Source organism: Gouania willdenowi, chromosome 4, assembly GCF_900634775.1.
Source record: "Gouania willdenowi chromosome 4, fGouWil2.1, whole genome shotgun sequence".
NCBI lineage: Eukaryota > Metazoa > Chordata > Actinopteri > Blenniiformes > Gobiesocidae > Gouania > Gouania willdenowi.
In genome coordinates, this window is record NC_041047.1 from 37,159,461 (window position 1) to 37,177,400 (window position 17,940).

The 17,940-nt window shown below is 36.0% G+C and overlaps 1 protein-coding gene across 1 annotated transcript; it reads left to right on the forward strand.

Annotated features, from left to right (window-relative positions):
- Positions 1 to 2,793: 2,793 nt before the first annotated feature.
- Positions 2,794 to 13,497, forward strand: boka (BCL2 family apoptosis regulator BOK a). The gene is made up of 4 exons (XM_028443448.1): positions 2,794 to 3,174; positions 6,054 to 6,182; positions 9,013 to 9,176; positions 13,195 to 13,497. The coding sequence occupies exons 1-4, from the start codon at positions 2,976 to 2,978 to the stop codon at positions 13,315 to 13,317; spliced, it is 615 nt and encodes a 204-aa protein (XP_028299249.1). The 5' UTR covers positions 2,794 to 2,975; the 3' UTR covers positions 13,318 to 13,497.
- Positions 13,498 to 17,940: the final 4,443 nt, after the last annotated feature.

Consider the following 17,940-nt stretch of genomic DNA (forward strand, 5'->3'; position numbering starts at 1 on the left):
GGGTGGGTTGGCTCGTAGTGGGCGCCAGAAAATTTCCCTTATTTTCAAATCCAAAACTTGACAGATATGAATGGATATAAACATCAACAAGCTCCTTCACTCTGATGATATTTCCAACAGCGTTTTTAATGTTATTCCAGAGATCTTTAGTGTTTTAATAGTGTTTATTACAGCTGCAATTAACAACTATTTTAATAGTCGACTAGTCATCGATTATCCGACTAATCGAATGACAAATCCTACATTTATTTGCTCTATATTGCTACAATCTTTTAAATTTGGCTTGGGGAAAATTACAACAAATAAAAACAATAAACAAATAAATAAAACAATTCCAACTTAGTGTAAACACGTTCCTTACAAACACAAAAGAAAAACATCAACACTAGAATTTGCTTCAGTAATAGCGTTTACACATTAAAAAGTTTGTGCATATTGGTCATTACATTAGAGTTATTGTATATAATTAATTTATTTCCTAATTAATAATGAAATTATTTTCTAAAAAAAAAAAAAAAGCACACAAAAGCAAAATAACTAATGAATTACATAAAATGATGGTTGATAAATAACTCTCTGATGACTATAATTAAACCAGATCAAAATTGATGATTTACTCATTCAGGATGTTTAGGTGTAATAATCACAATATTTACATTACTGTCTAATGGAACCAGCTTTGTCTGTGAACACGTAAAATATAATTAAATATATTGCGTTTTACAAGTTGGGACGGATGAATAGTGACATTAGTATATATGCTAACATGTTAGCTTTTATCCTTCCATACAAGTGTTAAATCTGACCATAAACAAACGTAACCGACAACTGCAAACAAATACATTTGTCAGTGACTAATTCAATTACTGATTTTTGTCGACAATGTCGACTAATCGTTGCACCCTTAGTGTTTATGGTATATTATTAATATTACACACATGAGGACTAGAGGGTGTGACCAGGGTTTTCTGCTGATGTCACTTTCGGCCGATCCGAGCACTTTTAAAAACCGATGGGAGCAGCTCAGCAGCAGTATGGAAGCAGTCCTCTCGCTTCCACACAGGTGACCCCTGGTTGATGAAAACATAGGCTACCTGGGATTCAGATTCTACCCGGGAATGATGCACATATCTGAGCACTTTAGTAAAACCGTTGTTAGAAGCAGTATTAAAGAAACAGACCCTACTCCTGTATTTTCACCTTTATTGTTGGTAGTTTTTTGTTTTGACATGTGTTTTAACAACTGTAAAGTGTCTGAGGTTTTGAAAAGTGCTTATAAATAAAATGTAGCATTATTATTGATGGTAAACAGAGATTTCCGAGTGTGAAAAGGACAGTATGAGTTCTCACTTTGAAAAGGTAAATTTACGAGGTACACCATTCACTAACCAGGTCCATGGTTATTTTAATGAAGCTATTATTTTAATTTAATTTACAAATTTGAAAGAAGTGAAACAGCACTGTTTAGCTGATTGGTTACTGTTGAAAAGCAGGAAAAACCTGAATTTTTAGCTTGTGTGCAGCATTAGCTTTAGCAGCCTTAGCTTTAGCAGCCTTAGCTTTAGCAGCCTTAGCTTTAGCAGCCTTAGCTTTAGCAGCTAACTCGGCATTTCTACCTTGGAGACCGATACCATGTTTCCACAATTTTTAGGCCGAGCTACCGGACTCACAACGCCACTCACTTTGTTGTTGTTGTTGTTGTTGTTGTTGTTGTTGTTGTTGTTGTTGTTGTTGTGTACACTAGTTCAAATTTCTACTCTTCTGTTATTCGTGAACGGATCGGGCTGACATTTGGTTGGTATAATCTATGAATGCGTATGCATCGACGCTCGGAGCCCGATTTTTGATTTGCCAAAGAAAAAAGAACGAAAGTCAATTTCTCATTTATTTGCGATTCAAATATTACAACGGTTGGTGGTTCTGAATCATTGGCATATACCAATATATAAATAGGGCCCACCCCCCATTTCTGGTCATTTCCAAATTTATGGGAACATAGTCGTGTGGTATATCGTTTCAACGGTAATTCAACGCAGATTTCGATTATGCCTCGCACAGTTCAATTAGGGGCCCTCGGGGGGCCACCCCCCTTTTTTTTTTGGCAATTTCTATTAAAGTTGTTTTCTCATTTATTTGTGAGTCAAATATTGTGACCGTTGGTGGTACCGAATCATTGACACATACCAATATATGAATGGGGCCCATTACTCCGTATGTGCCATGGGGGCGACAGGGGACCCCATTTTTCCAATGACTACTCCTCCGTTAATGCTTGTTGAATCAGGCTGTAATTTGACATGGATATTCTATGAGCAGATGTCTAGAGCCTCTCTGAGACCTTTTTGGCTGAATTCTCTGGAACGTGGTACGCGGGCCTGGCCGTTGTTCAAAGAATCAATGATCCAACAGGGAGAAAATAATAATATACATTTCTGTCAGACTCGCTGTTTACACCGTCAGCTATGGCGAGTTTATCCCTCTTGACCTTTGACCTCATGGCAGTAACTGAACGAGAGTGAGATTTCCTAGAGTGTGAAAAGGCCTTGAGATATTGTACTGTATTCATTTTAGTTTTATTTTATTCTATTGAATTTTATTTACTGTCTTGAATGGGCTTTTTATTAATAACGGCTCAGATAAACGTGTGGGAGAAGTTCACACAAATCTATGCGTGCGCGCGTGTGTGCGCATGCGTGTGTCTCCGCCCATGTGCCGCTCCACAATGAGAGTCCATAGAAGGAGAGTTGGTGTGTGTGTGTGTGTGTGTGTGTGTGTGTGTGTGTGTGTGTGTGTGTGTGTGTGTGTGTGTGTGTGTGTGTGTGTGTGTGTGTTCCTCCATGGATCCTGACCTCCTCCACACCAGGGAGGATTAATTCATCCAGACATGTTTACGGTCTAATCCCGGTGTCTGTTCTGCTCACTAATCCCTCCGCGGTAGGAAAGCTGAGGTCCGCGGCTCTGCACCGGGAACAGCAATGGAGATGTTACGCCGTTCCTCCGTGTTCGCCGCCGAGGTGTTCGACCGTTCCCCCACCGATAAGGAGCTGGTGTCCCAGGGGAAGGCTCTGTGCAGGGACTACATCCACTCCAGGCTCCACAGGGCCGGGATAGGATGGACCAAAGCAGAGCAGCCCGGGACCCTGGCGGAGGTCTCCTCTGTGCTGCTGTGGCTGGGTAAGAAACTTTAGAACTGGGCTTCTCAAAGTGTGGGGCGCGTCCCCTGCAGTGGAAAGGAGACTTGACTTTTCAATTTCATCCAAATGCCTTTTTTTTCATTGACAATAAAGATCAATAACCACAAGTACTGTTACTTGATTGAAATTATACTCAAGTAAGTATGAGTAAGTCATACATACATATATTATTATTGTTGCTGGGTTGTTCTTTGTTTTTTTATTTATTTTTGTTGTTTGTTTTGTGCACCAACTACCAAGACAAATTCCTTGTACTGTCCTTGAAACTGTACATGGCATTAAAAACATTTCTGATTCTTATTCTGATAAAATACTCAAGTACATGTGAAAAGTAGCTCATTTAAATAGTACTCAAAGTAAAAGTTACTAGTTACTTTCACCCCCCATGTTCACTGTTGATAATAAATCACGGTTCCCTTGCATACAGTAAACATCTCATGTATGAACTTAAAAAGGAAGAGATTAAATCTAATATAGTTTATTTTCCACAAAGGCATCTGTAAAAAAGTTGTCAAAATGTACATTTTTTTAAAATTCAAATTCTTTTTATGAAATAACAACAATTAATTCAATTCTAAAATAAAAAAAATAATTCTCAGGTTCTAAGTATAAATACATTTATAAACTGCCATAAAGTGGCTGACTAAGAACATAATGGGTTTTGTTCAATGACCATGAAACAAAAATAAGAATAATAATCACAAAAACTATAATTTACTCAAAAACGGACGTAATGATGTAAAATGTCTGATTTAGAAATATACTCAAAAAAGTACAAGTTCAATTCAACTTTATTTATTTAGCGCAAATTACAACAAAGACATCTCGAAGCGCTGAACAAAAAAATAGAGATCATAGTAAGAAAGAAAAAACCCAACAAGATCCACATGAACAAACATTTAGCGACAGTGGGAAGAAAAAACTCCCTTTATTTTACAGGAAGAAATGTCCGTTAGAACCAGGTTCAGAGGTGGAGAACATCTGCTTTGACTGGTTGGGGTTAATGAACAGAAGGCAAACAGACGTTGTTACGGCAAATATTACGTATTTGTGCAGCCCTGTGTGGAACTAAAGTGCAAAATATAATGACTTGTACTTCACATGGAGTGGAACAATAAACTTTTAATAGACTTTCAATACTTTTAAGAACAGCAAAAAATCCTACAGCTCAGTTCTAAATACATGAAGGTTTTATTGGATTATTTATTTGGAAAAAACAGACGATTATCAAAGGAAGTTTGTTACTGTAATAGGAGAAAGTCCATTGATCTACAAACTGTAATCAAAATTAGCTCTCGCTCTAATTTTGTGTAGTCCTCAAAGTAAACACATTAACAGAAAAACAGCAGAACAAAATAAATAACTAAAAAAAAAAGATACATAATTACAGAAAAATACACAAAAGGACAACAAAAAAACACAAAGACAATAAATTACACCAGAACTTCTACAAAAACCTACAAAAATGACTTTAAATGCACTGAAGGACAACAAAAATACAATGAATGACTCCAAAAAACATACAGTGTACAGAGAAATACTCAAAGGAACAACAAAATTACTCCTAAAAACATACGGTATACTGAAAAATACACAAAGACAGCAAAAATAAACAAGGTGCCTACACTAGAAGCTAAAATTCCTCTTACCATCACCATGGTAACTTAGGCTGAATGACTAACCTGGTCAGGACCAGGTTTTGTTCTGGCTAGGATCTGAGCGAGTACTAAAGCTCCGCCTCCTGACCAATTAGTTCTCTCAGAAAACGAGCTGTCCAATAAAAGGAGGATTATTGTGAACACGTCTCTGTGTGAATCTGATGTGACGCTGAGAGGAGAGAGAATATTTGTCCTTTTATTTACCGATAACCTACATTAGTCAGCTGATAAAACCTGCACGCTTTTCATGTATTCATTCATTCATTCATATATTCTGTGGGGATGCAGAGAGCCTCAGTCCTGTAGATGATATAAAATGTAAATATTGTCCACCTTATGATGTAGGCTGATCTGTATGAATGCAGCATCATAGCCACAGACAAGGTAAAAGAGAAAGTGATCAGAATGTCTGTTTATCATCCCATGAAATACTGTAGTACTGGATAATCACATTAACAGTGTCAGCAGCTTCCTGCCTGTGTTCTTTTCTTCCTGTTTTTTCTGCATCCACAGTGTTGTTTTTAGTCTGAATTATGGATTTTAATTCTTGGTTAGGTGAAGCCCGCTACCCATGAGACATCAGGATATACTGTACTTATCCAACTTCATAGTACAGGCCCTAGATGACTCCAAAAAACACAAGGTATACGAGAAATACACAAAGTGACAATAGAAATACACAAAATGACTTCAAAAAGCACAAAGTATACAGAAAGAATTACACAAACGGACTCCAAAAAAATATGGTATACAGAAAAATTACACAAAAGAGAATGTTTGGTTAGGTGAAGCCTGTTAACGAAGAGATATTAGGTGATACTTATTTAACTTTGTAGTACAGGCCCAAGATTACTACAAAGAACACAAGGTATACACAAATTAACAATAAAAATGTACAAAATAACTCCAAAAACATATGGTATACAGAAAAATACACAAAAAATATGTCTGGTTAGGTGAAACATGAGATATCAGGATATACTTATCCAGCTTCATAGTACATGACTCCAAAATACACCTCGTATCCAGACAAATACACAAAAGGACAACAAACAACACAAGGTTTTTAAGAATGTTCAGGCCTTTCTAATTACCTCAAGGTTGGTTTCATTGGAACCTTTGGAAATCTATGGAAGTTTGTTACAGTAATAGGATGATTTCCATAGTTTTTCAGTCAAACACCCTGATCTGCTGTGTGCAGGTGATGAGTTGGAGTACCTTCGTCCTAACGTGTACCGTAACGTGGCTCGGCAGCTCAACATCACAGTGGCCTCAGAGAGTGTGGTGTCAGACGCCTTCCTGGCTGTGGCTGCTGACATTTTCTCCACAGGTAGGACACACACGTGTGTGTTTGTGCTGAATGTGTGCGTGTGTGTGACATGAAGGCGTGCGTGTGTGCCATGCCAAACGCGTGTGTTTTAGTGTCGAGAACAAAGCTAAACTTCCTTGTCGGGGAAGTCCCTTTGGTTTCTTTTTGAGGAAGAATAAACTTTAAAAACATGTCACTTCTCCGTCTGCACTGAAGCCATCCTGATCCCAGGAGTCCATCACTCACACATTCTGCGGCTGTCATTACGCTGTACGGGGGCAGACTTTCACTCCTTATTAGGTGAACCAGTTGCCAGAAAGCAAGTGATTGTTTCAGACAGTTGGGAGTCCAGCCAAGAAGTTGAGACTTTAGTCTGGGTTGGGTTATTCCTTATCAGATCTAACATAGAAAACTGCAGTAAAAGGTCATCAAAAGTCTGCAGCAGCAGCAGAAACATCGTCTGCTAATGAATTTCTCCTTATTTTGATGATATTTAGTGTTGTTGTTGCATCATCCCATAAATAAATGATGTAAAGACATAATCATGAAGCTTACAGTGAGTCACTGAGAGAGGAAAGTGCTGAGTAGTAACAGATAAGGATAAACATTCCTACTAATGTGACACATACACATTAAAATGCAGTATCTTCTGTTTGCATGGGTACACAAAATGTATCCAAAAACTTAAGGTTTACAGAAAATTACACAAAAGAACAACAAAAATACCCAAAAGGACAAAAAAAAAACATAAGGTATACAAAAAATACACAGTTAGATTTAACACTTTTAAAGACTAGATTTGGAAATTACAGTAAATTAACATAAAAATAAAAACTCTATTTATTCTGATATTAAAGAAAATGCTTGAAGGTGGAATTAAAGAGCTTTAACAGAGAACAAGCTGTGGTGACATCACACACACAGTGTCATGTTTTCTATAGATTCCATATGGACTCAGTTTGTCTCTCCTCGTGATGCCCTGACCACACTGAGCTCTCATTGGACAGGATTCCCACAGGGAGGATGTTTCCCACCTCATGTGATGCTGCGTTTGAAAAATAACGGCCTAATGAAGGCTTTATTGAAGTGGGATTTATCATTTGTGGCTTCCTCCACGACACTTGAGAGTGTAGAGCTGTTGTAACTCCAGCGCTCTCAGACGTGACACAATCCTCCTGTTGTTCCAGTGAGAAGATGCACCATCGTTTCATCTACTTCACTCCGTCTGCTCACATGTTTAGAGCCTTGAAAAACAAATAATGCAGGTTTTTATTAAACATCTTTTTTTGATTCTGTCCTTGAAAGTATTTGTTGCCGCACACTTCACCACGAGTAAACACACCTCAGGAAAACACTTGAAAAATGTCAATTCAGCTCTTAAAACAGCGAGTTTACAAGGTGCGTGCGTGTGTGTGTGTGTGACATACAGTATAAACAGTCTGAAGCTGTGCCTGTAAATGGACTAAATGGAGTGCTGCACTAAACACACACATCCACTCTAAAGCAGGAGATACAGAATTACGGAGAAATACACAAAAATGAGAAAAACATAAAAAACATACACACTAAACTTCTACAAAAAACAACAAAATAGCAACAAATATGACTTAAAAAGCACAACATTACAACAAAAATACACAAAAAGACAACAAAAAACCCACAATGTATACAGAGAATTATTATTATTAGAATTATTCTTCGATGAATACTGTCTAATCTCACTCATTTAAGGCAAGGCAAATGTATTTGTATAGCGCATTTCATACACAAGGCAACTCATTGTGCTTTACATGATCAGAAAGTGCAACAGAAAGCAGCTTAAAATCAATAACAACATTCAATTCGGCAACAAAACAAACAACAACAACATGACCAAAAATCTCTCTCTCAATCATACGCAGTCGAGGAAAACAGTTCCTTTAACTTTGATTTAAATATGTTTACATGTGATGCTGACTTCAGCTCTAACCCTAACCCTGATGCAGTTTGTTCCACTTCTTTGCAACAACACAGCATCACCATGTTTACTGTGAACTCTGGGCTCCACTATCTGACCTGTGTCTGGTCTGAATTATGGATTTTAATTCTTCATATTTCTAAAGAACTATTTCACAATTGTGCTAAAGTCTGTACAGGTTCTCCGTGTCTGTGATTAGTCTGACGCTGCAATCACCCCCTGTCACAGGAGCGCGCACGTAGCCAGGCTGGGTTAAGTGAACGTATTTTACAACTTTCTTCGTCGTACAGGGGCTCTCTGATAGAGAATGTTTGGTTTGGTGAAGCTAACGAAGAGGTATCAGCATATACTGATCCAGCTTCAGAGAACGTGCCCAAAAGGACAATAACAATACACAAAGACAAGAAATAAGTCAAAACCAACAAATAATCCAAGTGTGTAAAATACACTAAAAAGTTGCTCTGAAAGCACACAAAACTACGACAAAAACAAGCAAAAAATACACAAATTGGCTCCAAAAAACATACATACAAAAAATACACAAAAGGACAGCAGAAATACACGAAAAGGCAAGAAAAACACAAAAAGTTACTTAAAAAACACACACACAACTACTACAAAACAACAAAAATATACAAATTGACTCGAAAAAACATTCATACAAAAAGATGTCAGAAATGTACAAAATGACACACAAACCCCTTGTTCTTTAGAATAAAATAGATTTTTTAGCTGTTGCTGACGTTGAACTCTTGTCCATGGTTGTGTTAATGCTCAGTATGGTTTTTTTCCCAGACGCTGTGATAAAAGTCGTCCACTAAAGTGTTCCACTGAACGTACGTACTTTAATGAGGTCAATGTTTGCTCTACATCTACATGTTGTGTGTCCCTCAGGTGTGACGTGGGGGAAGGTGGTTTCCTTGTACGCCGTGGCTGGAGCCCTAGCGGTGGACTGTGTGCGTCATGGTCACCCAGCCATGGTCCACACCATCGTAGACTGTATGGGAGAGTTTGTCAGGAAGAGCCTCACCTCGTGGTTAAAGAAAAGAGGAGGATGGGTGAGAAAACTATTATTTATGACGTCAACAAGGAAGTGAAAGTGCCAACATCTACAGAAGCTACAGCGTAATTCACCCTCAGTTAAAACACAGTATGGTGTAATTTAGCTTTTAAATGTTTAGAAATGAGTATAAAATACTCCAAAAACACACAAATGTACTACTAAAATGAACAATTCGACAACAAAAATACACGGAATGACTCCAAAATACAGTATATCAAGTTTTCTATTCAATTAGACAATATTGCTTATATCCAAATATTTTTAGTTTTATATTTTATTTAATATTAAAATGCTTTTTTTAGGAGTCGCTGCTTTCCCTACTTCTCAATGAAAAACACAGATGATCACTGAGTGTGTCCTAAACAAGCCACACCACGGAACTCACTCACACGTGCTGTCCCTTAGAAGAAAAAAAGCCGAAAGTGGCGGATATTGTGCAGCTGTTTAATAAATGTGCCAGAAATACACACGACGACAACAAAAATACAACAAATGACTAAAAAACATAAGGTATAGACCCTTTGATTGTTTGTAAACATTGTGACATATTTTGTTGGGCGTGGCTTAGCCAGGACGCAAACCATCATAGATATATATAAACACTAGATGACTTACCTGCGCTGTTAGACAATGGGGAGCGACGTATCAACGTGGCGGCCATCTTACCTCAGACAGCTGGTGCCGATCATTACATCATCGATGGTACATGTACTATATAAATAACCTTAACACTCAATTTTCAACCAATTTTCAAACGGCAAGCGGCAATTTTAACATGTACAAGCATCCTATGTCATACCTACGTATAATAAGGTTTGTAAATCTGTCAATATTTCATCGAGCTAAGGGTATTTTTGTTTAAGCTGATCACTCACCTTCCAACAGCTACTGTAGAGTGCGTCAGAACGTCAGTTGTCTGAGGTAAGATGGCCGCCGTTGAGTTACGCTGGTGAATCCCGCTTGCGTCATCTAGTGCAGTGTTTCTCAACTGGTGGGTCGGGACCCAAAAGTTGGTCGCGGACCTGTACTGGGTGGGTCGTGGACAGCTGGTCAAAAATAAATAAATGGCTTACTTAATGTCTCTCATGTTGGACTTGTCTTTTATTTTGAAAGAAACTTTTCTTTTTACAGGCATGCGATGAAATTCATGTCGCACGGGAAAATATATAGACTTATGTTTTAGAAAAGATTATACATGTGTTTTCAAGATCTATTTTTGAAAAACTAAATTTGGTTGGTTAACTTCTTAAAAAAAAAAAAAGGAAAAATGTGTTGCGATTGATGACTATGGCACAATGTGGGTCCCAGGGTGAACCCCTGATCTAGTGTTTTTATATATCTATGCCTTTTGCCTCCAGCCGTGTCACTTTTATTTATATTTTATTTCATATCTGATTTTGTATTAAAATACTTGTTTTAGAAGTTGCTGTTTTCTCTACTTCTCAGATCAGATAGATGATCACTGAGTGTTCTAACGCAGACCCTCCTCTAAAAAAAAGCCACACTACAGAACTCACTCACACGTGCTGTCCCTGAGAGGAGATAAAAGAGTAAAGGGGAACATATTGTGCAGCTGTTTAATAAATGTGCCAGAAACACACAAAAGGACAAAAAACACAGAAAAAGGCAAGAAAAACACAAAAAGTGACAGAACAAACCAACATTAGTGAAATGTTTCACAGGTTTAATTAATTCATCAGTTCCTTCATTTGGTTCATCAGTTAGTGGATAGAGGGTTCACATATCAAAGCTTTCATTGTGACTGGGATGAAATGACATTATTTAACTGAGCTCACACACACACAATGGATTGACCTGCTTTTAGGTCCAAACGTGGACATTTGAGCTCTGAGAGATAAAGTTTCAGCACGTAGCAGAGATGTACGGATTGGAAGGAATAGGAGGGTGCGTGTGCGTGAGGGTGCGTGTGCGTGTGCGTGTGCGTGTGCGTGCTTCATGTCAGCTCTGACACAAAGCTGTGCTCTCTGGGTTCTCTCACTGTCTATGAAAAGCAGTTATGTAAGTATTGGGTTAAGTAGGATTTGGACTTGAACTCACATTCTTGTCAGCTCCGTGAACATCTCGTCACTGCAGATTCTCATAAAGAAGGGAAAATTAGGAACACATGTCAGATTTATGTTGCCATGTTTATTTGAACATTCCAAAGCAGAAACTCGTCCTTCCACGAGCAAAACGCTGAAAAAGTACTTTTTGTGGTTACTAATACACTTACTATGGTGTACAGTACCGTATGTAGAACAACAACAACATTTCCCTTTAAATATTTTTCTGTCTACTGTTTTCTTTCGTTCTCTTTGCCTTTAATGATTGTTTAGACTTAAAGTGAATAGAATCAATGTGTATTTTTGGTTCTCAAAACTTTCAATAATACACATGATAGTTTTCATCATCATAGGAGTTAAAAAAAAGCGAAATCGATATGTTAGATCAGGAGTTCTCAACTTTGGGTCATGAGACACTGGGAGGGGGTCGCCAGATGCCTTTAAGAAACGGAATATTTAATATTATAATTTGAGCCCATTTTTGTTTATTTTTACCTTTTGTCAACAACTCCACCAAGCTTGCCTTATTTTAACCTATTTTCATCACTTTTTCTTGCCATATTTTTGCTCCTTTTAATGCATTTTTGCTACATTTCTCTCATTTCTGCCACTCCTACATCTTTTCAATGTCTTTTCTGCACATTCTTTCCACTTTCCAGACATTTTCATCACTTATAAATCATTTTCACCACTTTTCCACTTAATGTCACATATGTCGACCTATTATTGTCACTTTTAACCACTTTTCACCATATTTCATGCTTATTTTTGTAATTTTAACCACATTCACAATTTGTCATGGCCATTATTTGCCAGTTTAAAGTAATTGTTCCTACTTTTTAAGTTAAATTACCCCAACCCCCCTGTCAATATTGCCTGCCAGAGAGTGGGGACCCCCACTGTAGCTGAAGGTGGTTGAACACAGACATGAACATTGAAGAACAGTCATGTGAGATTTTTGAGGTCCATCCATAAAGTCAGTAAAATGATGGTCCATTGTTCTATGAATCTGTGACACATTTATTTATTCATCTGAATAATATCCACTGTTATCCAGGAACGTTTATTATTATTATTATTATAGTCATCTTAAAGATGGAAATCATTGTTTTAATCACTAATAAAATGAGTTAAATGTGACCAAAAATGGTGGAAATAGTTGTTAAATGGGATTTAAAAAGTTGCAAAAAAAAAAAGAAAGAAAAAGTTGCAAATTAGAGTGGCCAAAAACGAACAGAAAAAGTGATAAAAATAGTAAAAAGTGTCAATATTGGCTTTAAAGTAGCAGAGGGGGAGGGGAGGGGAGGTTGGGGTAATGTCATTTAAAAAACAACAATTAGTTTAAACTTGCAAATTATGGGCATAACAAATGGTGAATGTGGTTAAAATGGCAAAAATAATCATGAAATATGGTGAAAAAAGGTTAAAAGTGACAATAATGGGTCAACATATCTGACATTAGGTGGAAAAATGGTGGAAAGGGTTTATAAGTGCTGAACATATCTGGAAAGTGAAAAAATGTGCAGAAAAGTCATTGAAATTTGATGTAGAAGTGTCAGAAATGGGAGTAATGTGCAAAAATACATTAAAAGGAGCAAAAATATGGCAAGAAAAAGTGATGAAAATAGGTTAAAATATGGTGTTTGGTGTAGTTGCAGAAAAATGGTAATAATAGCAAAAACTGGCTCAAATTCTTGAAAAACTATGCTTACTTTCTTGAAGGCATCTGGCGACCCCTCCCAGTGTCTCGTGACCCCAAGGTTGAGAACCACTGATTTAAAAAATGATTCTTGTTCAATCATTTAATGCTATTTTCTCCTGCGACCCAAATTGAATATACTAAAAGGCCTTGTGTTTTAGAGTATTTCTTTTTACTGTAGGTCTAAAACAATGTAACGTGATAATGTGTGATTGAATGTAGCTGATATTTCCTGTTCTGTTTCCTGACAGACGGACCTCACAAAGTGTGTGGTGAACACTGACTCCAGCTTCCGCTCTCACTGGCTGGTGTCGGCCGCCTGTACCTGTGGACACTACATGAAGGCTGTGGTGTTGTACATCCTCAGGGAGTGACATTTTGACGCCCCCCCCCCCATCACCACCATTAACACCAACACGGCCACCAAAGCTTCCATGGGGCGCCCATTGTAAAGTTATGTATGCTAAAATAATGTAATAAGCAACTTTTTGCAATATTCAGCAACAATTTAAAATTGTAATTGAAATGTATTTTATGTTACTTTTGACCAGATTTACAGCAATATTTTTGAAAATTGTGATATATTTTTCTGTCGTAAAAAGATAATGTCAATGTTAAATCTAAATGTTAAATATAAATCTGAAATGTTAAACAGTAAATCAAAATGTAAATTAATCAAAATGTTAAATGTAAATCTTAAATGTTAAATATTAAATGCTAAATCTAAATGTTAAACATGAAATCTAAATGTTGAATGTAAATCTTAAATGTTAAATCTAAATGTTAAATGTTAAATCTAAATGTTAAATCTAAATATTTAGCCAATATGCAAATTTACCAGTTAGATTTATCATTTAATGTTTAGATTTAGATTTAATGTTTAGCGTTTAGTGTTATTTAAATGTTAAATCTAAATTTCACTGGTGAAACTAAATATTTTGCTAATATGCAAATTTACTGTTTAGATTTAGATTTGACATTTAGATTTGGCATTTATATTTAACATTTAGATTTATATTTACCTTTGAGCATTCATACTTAACATTTAAAAAATGTAATATTTAACATTTATATTTAAATGTAACATTTAAATTTAACTTTAACAAATATTGCTGTAAATCTGGTGGTTTGTTGCTAAATTGTAGCCAAAAGTTGCTGTTTATTTTAGCATGTGCAACTTTACAATCGGCGCCCCATACATATGTACATTTCACAATAAGACTTCTAACACCTTCCACGGCTTCTTTTATTCAATAGTCATGTTTTTTGTGGCACAAAGTGTTTTTTTTTTTTTTTTTATTTGTTCACTTTTGTAAACACAACCAACACAGCTTTTTTTAGTTGGTGTGTGACTGCCTCTAGTGGCAGCTAATGCTAACTGCAGTAGCCTGAACACTGAATGCAACAAGGCAAAACTTCTGTTCAGTGAAGCGTGAGATAAGCTTCAAGACTTTTTGCAACTAAGAGGAAGAAAGTAAGGAAGACGACAACAGATGAAAAAGGGGCTACATCACCCTGATCTGGATGAATGGATGGATATTTAAAAGTGTCAACAAAATTAGGAATTATGCAATATTTGTACCTTCAGAGTAAATAACTATACATTTCTGTGCATTAATAATGTTTTTCCATATTTCCACCATCATATGCAAAAGAAGAAAGAAACACATTCAGATGAAGTTGTAAACCATCTGCGCCCATTGCCCTCCAAATAATCCTGACGAATAAAACCTTTTCAAATTTATTGAACCAACAGGGAACAAGTAACATCATATTCCATAGTAAATCAAAAACTAAATTAAACCAATCACCTGCATGAAAAAAAACACGTCTTGTCTTCAAAAAGTGTGCGTTTAACCTCCAGCAGCTCAATTCAGACTCTACAACCACCAGAGGCTCATTTTCAGACTGTGGAGGACCAGACATATCCACTGATACCAGGCACGACCCAATGCTTAGCTCTGAATGCTTAGTTACTGTGTGTCAGAAACAGGCAGCAGAAGTCTAGTCCACCCGTGACGTCACGCTACTAATTTCACAGGCGGACGAAAATATTTATTTTCATTTTTCTCTTACACTACAAACATTTGACCAAACATGCATAGGCGGCAAAAGAAAAAAGTAAAACTTGGCAAGACCTGTATTCGCAAGGCAAATACGTTTTTGGCAATTTTGGCAAAACTGACAAACTATCTGAATTTGTTGGCAAGTTTGTTCTTTTTACTAATAAAATTGAAAGTAATAATGCAGGAAAAACAGAAGACTGACCTTGACCTTAAATATGAAGGTCACACATTGAAAGGAAATGTTGTTCAATGGTACCAGTCTGAGCACTGTATCTCAATTTGTGGCCAAGTTATAAGGAAAAAGGTTTTTTTTTTTTGTAACCTCATGAACTTTGACCCCTACCGATCTTTTTACTGGTAGGTCGTACAGCTTTGTTCTATTTAAATAAAATACTCCACTTGAGATGAGCTTTTCATAAATGTAAGCATCAAAATTGTACGTTAATATTTGTAAAAATATGGAAAAATTAGTTTTTGACCCTTGGCTTTGACATTTTGGCTCCAAATAAGGTCGACCGCACATCCTTGACATTGCCCCTATGAGATGACATGTGTCATTAGTACTGCATTAATAGCGTAGGAGGAGTTCCACGTCAAAGAAGCTGCGGAAGAAATATAAGAATTCCTACGATAAAAATGTATTTGGCAATTACATATATATATAGACTGATAATGTTGACTAGAAAAATTTGCATCGACGCATCATTTAATGTTGTAAATTCATGATAAAATCTTTTTGCTTCATTGTTGCTGCAGTACCATACATGTACTGCTTGGTGCAGTGTCGCTTCACTATTTACGCTGTGGAGAAGAATCGCGCAACAGAAGAAGAACCAACCTAAAGTCTCAAAAGTTTACGACCATTTCACTGAAAACTTAAGCTACACACCTGAGGTAGAACAACAAATGAATTCATATATATATTTTGTACAGTCACTGTTTTATGACACTTAAAATATTTGTATATTAGAATTGTATTTTTTCAAATGAACTTTAAAAAACTACTGAAACCCCACACTCCCAAATTCTGCATTTGCATACACCATATATCAGAAATGATCGTTAGGTTCTCTATTTTCTGTTAAAGTGAAATTGTTTTATTCTGCCACAAGGACTTTAAGAAGATTGGCGTAAAATTCAAAATGTCCTCCTGTTTGTCGCGCCCCACCTGTCATGTCTCCATTTGATGTGTTGACGGATATGTCGAGCCAATGAGGGATTTCTATTCCAAATGCTTTGATGTTTATTTGTTATTTCGTCAGCGTCTCGGTGCACGTTGGCACAATTAGTCACCAAAAACTCAACTTGGACACGCCTGAAGTGAACCTTTTCTGCCTATGTAGATGAATCTGTGCTATTGTTGTGATTCCCAAATGCTTCCTCTGCTCCTCGGGGATGTTTAAATCATTCTTTCTCTTTTATAAAAATATGCAGATCAAAGATTTGATGTGTTTTGGACATGTTTTTAACTTCCTCTGTTGTTCAATAAAGCCTGAGGATTAAATATTTGCGTGTTTTTGCACTTAAATTCTTCATTTGACAAGGTTTTTAATGCACTCTTCTTATGTTTGTCTCAATTGTAAATTTGAGCATGCTAAAATAAACAGCAACGTTTAGCAACAAACCACATTTGAAAAAACTTTTTTTTTTTTTCATGTTACTTTTGACCAGATTTACAGCAGTACTTGTGAAATTCGTGATTTTTTTTTTCCACATGAAAATTTGTCAATGTTAAATGTACATATTAAATCTAAATTTAAACTTAAATCTAAATATGAAATGCAAATCTAAATGTCACAGGTGAAACTACAGGTGCTGGTCATATAATTAGAATATCATGAAAAAGACACTTTAGATCAAACTGGTGTGTGTTGCACCTGAGCTAAATGAGCTTTTTCAAGTTATTTTCTTTTTTAAACTCTAGTTGAGTTTATATATGTTTAAACTTATTTTCAATTTTGTCATGATATCTGCAAAGATCTTCATAGATTTTTAATTGTGATTCATGCTCATGTAAAGATATACAGAACAAATTTACACTTGTTCTGACCTGACCTATTGATATTAAATTGTATCGATCTGCGTCTAAAATCTTTGGCAGTGTTTATTTGTTGACTGATATTTTTTGTTATAGTTTTCATCTGACTAAAACTAGACTACAACTAAATGTAAAACAAAAAAAAAAAAAAAAAATCATGATATTGAGTAAAAGGCAGGATATTTTAAGGATTTTTTTTTTTTTTTTAAAGCATCTTTAATTACAAAACTCATTAGAAACATGTTGCTATAGTGAAGTGGAGGAACATAAATATATCAGCATTAAAACTAAACAAAAAAAGTGTTGGATAATATCGTCCTACATCTAAAATAGACGATCTATTACACTTTTAAAATATAAAAAAGATTTATTGAGATTATTATTCAGGCTCATCCAATTATAATTGTTTTATTCTTTTTAGAATATACTTACGTTTAAGGTTAAAATGTCTAAGAAAGCATTCAATGCTGTTTTGGTGCCGTGAATTACGTTTATTACGCTATGATGTGATGCATTTGATAGTTTGATATATACTGTATATATATATAGTGTAATAGAAAACACGTATATATACAAGAGATATACAACAGAATGTAAACAAGGTGCAGAATATTCAATGTATTGTAAATAGATTTACCTGAAATAATTATTTCTTTAAATTTAAGCTTCTTTGGAAAACAAACGTCCTCGGATTGAATTTTAGTGTAAATGAAATACATTTAGATGCTTTTTTAAGCAGTGATTTGATTTCCGGAAATCTTCAGTAATGTGAACTCAGCCAAACTGTTTTCATCGGGACGCTACGTCACTCATTACTGATTGGTATTGGCTGAGTAATCCCGCAGATTCTGCTCTGATTGGACGCTGTACTTACAGTCCCGCCTTCTACGTGA

What these genes read in the sequence shown, in the direction of transcription:
- boka (XM_028443448.1), top strand. Translation starts at nt 2,976, where the DNA reads ATGGAGATGTTACGCCGTTCCTCCGTGTTCGCCGCCGAGGTGTTCGAC. An exon ending in CTCTGTGCTGCTGTGGCTGG is followed by an intron (nt 3,175 to 6,053) that starts GTAAGAAACTTT and finishes TGCTGTGTGCAG; the next exon opens with GTGATGAGTTGGAGTACCTT. An exon ending in TAAAGAAAAGAGGAGGATGG is followed by an intron (nt 9,177 to 13,194) that starts GTGAGAAAACTA and finishes GTTTCCTGACAG; the next exon opens with ACGGACCTCACAAAGTGTGT.